Here is a 3,457-nt window from a genome sequence, read left to right as displayed (position 1 = left end):
GAAAAAGCCTCCGCCAGTAAAAGCTGAGGAGGGGGAGCGGATGGTTTGCAGCTCATTAATTCATTTACTTCTTGTTAGCGCTAATTCATGAGTATAGCTCAAGCTTATCCTATCATCACAGCCCATAGGATGTATATTAAAACTAGGGATGGCAATGGGACGAGTCGAGACGGGACCATTCTCGTCTCCGAATTCCATCTCTGCTCCATACCCGTCTCGATCTCCGCTTTTTCGGTTTCGGGGAATTCCATAACCAGAAACTTTGGGGATCAACTTCTCATCCCCATCTCCATCCTCGTTTCAAAAATATTAATATGTCAAGACGATGACGGATTCGAAGATTTTCTCAAACCAAAACTTATTATTATCTATTATTATTAGTGATAATATTAATATTAATATTAATATTTTAAAAATTATATTATTAATACTAATAATATTATTATTTTATTATTTATATTATTTTCGAGACGAGTTCGAAGATGGAGATAGTAATCACATATCCGTCCCGAACTACATTGGAGATTTAAAAAAATCGCCGAACCCAAACTCAAACCCGAAAAAATTAGAGAGCCCCATCCCCGTTTTTGGTTTTCTCCGTGAAGCCCCAAACTTGTGAAGAAAATTATCATCCTCAGTTAAAAATTATTGAGAAAGGTCATCGAAAACACATGTGGTTTATACAAATATAATATTTTTAATTTTTCGTGAGACAATGAATAATAGTCGGTCGGACCAGTTCCAAAACCAATAATCATGAACGATTTATAAAAATATAATATTACGAATTTTCGTGAGACAACCACGAATGATTAGTTGGATCCTTTCAATTCTTTATTTTAATTCAAATATTTCTTTAATTAGACATATGGAACATGATGAACATAAACGAAGTCAAAATTTCAAATAAAATAAATTTTCCAACTTAACTCTAAAAATATAATTGACTTAAAAAACGACAAGGGGCAAAAATAGCTAGTATTAACAATAAAATTATGAATAATAATGAAAATAATAATGATGATGATGAAAGTATAATTATTTGATTTAACTTATTGATTCACGCTACCTATTAGAGCGATGAACGTCAACAAAACCAATAATATCCCAAAATCGATGGTGAGAAACAACAGAGCAATGACACATGGAAAAAGACCATTCTAGCTACTTTCAATTGCATAAACCCGAAATGGCACTGGACCACGACACAACTCAACTTGTAACAAGAATTGCTACCTAGAGATTTGCTTAAGCAGCAGCAGCGGAAGGCTTCGAGGCTGCAGAGAGTCGAGACCTCTTTTTAGCCAAGCTTTCACTGCGCCTTTCCCTTTGTTCCTTCAATCGAGTAGCAAGAAGCTTCTGGTACTCCGCAGCCTCGGTTTTGGCCTTAGCAATTCTCTTCTTCTTGTCGGAAATTCTAGCTCTCTTCCTCTGCAAAGTCAAGGGAGTCACCAACCTCTGAATCTTAGGAGCTTTGCTGACTTTCTTACCTGTATTGTACCCAAGAACACAAGGTTAAAAGGTCAAAGCGTAAAATTTAAATTATCTGGAAGAGCTATCAGAGAAAATGGACACAGTATCTCACCAGCCTTGGTGGTGAATGTTCGGCGATAAGTGTTGACATACTTTCTGACATCGTCATCTTTGGAAAGGTTGAAGAGCTTGCGGATCTTTGAAGCCCTCTTTGGACCTCTCATCCTTGGCTTCTCTACGTCAGTCAACCCAGGCAATTCATTATCACCCTTTTTAACAATTACCAAGTTCAACACCGAGAGATCAGGGCTAACAATACATCCACGGACAGACTTCCTCCTGCGCTCTCCATTTCTCCTACCGTATCCACGGAAGCATGGGGTACCTGTTTAAACAAACATGCAATGCAGGTCTCGTAAAAAAGATAAAGATAGAAACTAAGTATGAAATGCCATCCAAATAATTCTACATACCTCTGTGCAGCAAGAGTCTGACACGGCCTGGTGTCAACACACCTTGCTTCATTGGGAAACCTTGCTTGTCACAACCTCCCATGATCTTGAACACGTAGCCCTTGAACTCCTGTAAAATAATTAGTGATGTTCATCATTAAAACGAACCCTATCACATAGATCATGGGTGAAACTCAACAAGCGAAATTCACTTCCAATGAAAAAATTAGCATACCTCACCCAGGGCATCACCGACAACCTCCTGAGAGATCCTCTTGTCCCAAAACACCCGGCTGCAATTTTGGGAATGAAGAAACTAAGATTTTCTTATGAATGAGATAATTATCCATTAAGCTGAACGAACTTATATATTCTGAGGCTAGATTGGCATGGCGACTTTGAGACAGCAAAATGACTAAAAAACCATGTAACCAGATGATATTTGAGCTTCCAGATGCGGATTTCCAATGTAAAATCAACCCATTCGAGAACATATACAAATAATGTAGACCAATTTGACCATTTATATCCAGTTGTTTACTAATGTACATCGTGTCATTTAATCATTTTCAGAGATGGGTACTGTTTCCCCTAATCCACGAGTCCAATGAAAATCACACGGAGGAAATGCAAGAGCCATGAAATAAACAGTTTATAGAGCAGATAAACAATAAATATTGGCGTAACCAGCAATGTCGCAGTAGGTAACAAAGAATATCGCAACACAATATGCAAATCCTTCCAGATCATCAGTGATTTACACCTAGCTCTCCCTCCTTCAAACATCAAATACAACTAGGTGCCGACATATCAGCCCCTGTGCTTATCCCCGCATTTCAAAAGCGATCAACGAGTCAGTCAATACAACTGTCTCAAGCAACCGTGTGTTAATCAGCTTCAAATACAAATTAACAGAGATAAAGACAACATTAGCTAAGGAATGCCATACAAACCACAATCTTCAAACACTTATATAATTTACCCGAAAATAAATCAACAATAGCAATTGAGGTTGAAAAATAAATGTAAAACCACAACATACAGTTTTTGGTCATCGTCAATCTCAAGCTTCTTCTGACATCCAGTTGTCGGATTCGCAATATTGAACTGTCAAATTAAACAGAAAATGAAGAAAAAAATAACAAAAATAATTCTACAGATATATAAACATCACAGAAAGGGAGAGAAAGACCTTCATTTTGTGATAGCTGAGAAGGGCACAGAGATCGGAATCTGAGAACGCTTCTTCTCTTCAACAAATTTAGGGTTTTTGTACATACTATATATGTGTATATATATATATATATCTATAATGTGCACCGAGGAGAGTTTATGGACCGGGCTTCATTTAGATGGCCCGAAACGGATTGGGCTTGACATTTCTATAAACTTGAATTTATTTTACAACTTATTTTTAGAATTACATAAACAAGCAGGGGTGTCAAAATGCAATACGATCCGTCAACCCGACACGACCTAACATGAAAAAAATCAGGTTCGGGTTGGGGTTTTTCGGGTTCGTGTTGGGTAGG

General features: G+C 37.5%; 1 protein-coding gene across 1 annotated transcript; it reads right to left on the bottom strand.

The window, feature by feature from the left end:
* Positions 1–1,087: 1,087 nt before the first annotated feature.
* LOC140976675 (small ribosomal subunit protein eS6-like) lies at positions 1,088–3,237 on the bottom strand. The gene is made up of 6 exons (XM_073440928.1): positions 3,118–3,237; positions 2,968–3,032; positions 2,161–2,218; positions 1,947–2,055; positions 1,586–1,858; positions 1,088–1,490 (listed from the first exon to the last, which is right to left on the bottom strand). The coding sequence occupies exons 1-6, from the start codon at positions 3,121–3,123 to the stop codon at positions 1,249–1,251; spliced, it is 753 nt and encodes a 250-aa protein (XP_073297029.1). The 5' UTR covers positions 3,124–3,237; the 3' UTR covers positions 1,088–1,248.
* Between the last annotated feature and the right edge of the window lie 220 nt (positions 3,238–3,457).

Source organism: Primulina huaijiensis, chromosome 5 (genome assembly GCF_012295235.1).
Source record: "Primulina huaijiensis isolate GDHJ02 chromosome 5, ASM1229523v2, whole genome shotgun sequence".
Lineage (NCBI taxonomy): Eukaryota > Viridiplantae > Streptophyta > Magnoliopsida > Lamiales > Gesneriaceae > Primulina > Primulina huaijiensis.
The sequence above is the reverse complement of the archived record's forward strand: the minus strand, read 5'-3'. Positions and strand labels throughout refer to the sequence as shown.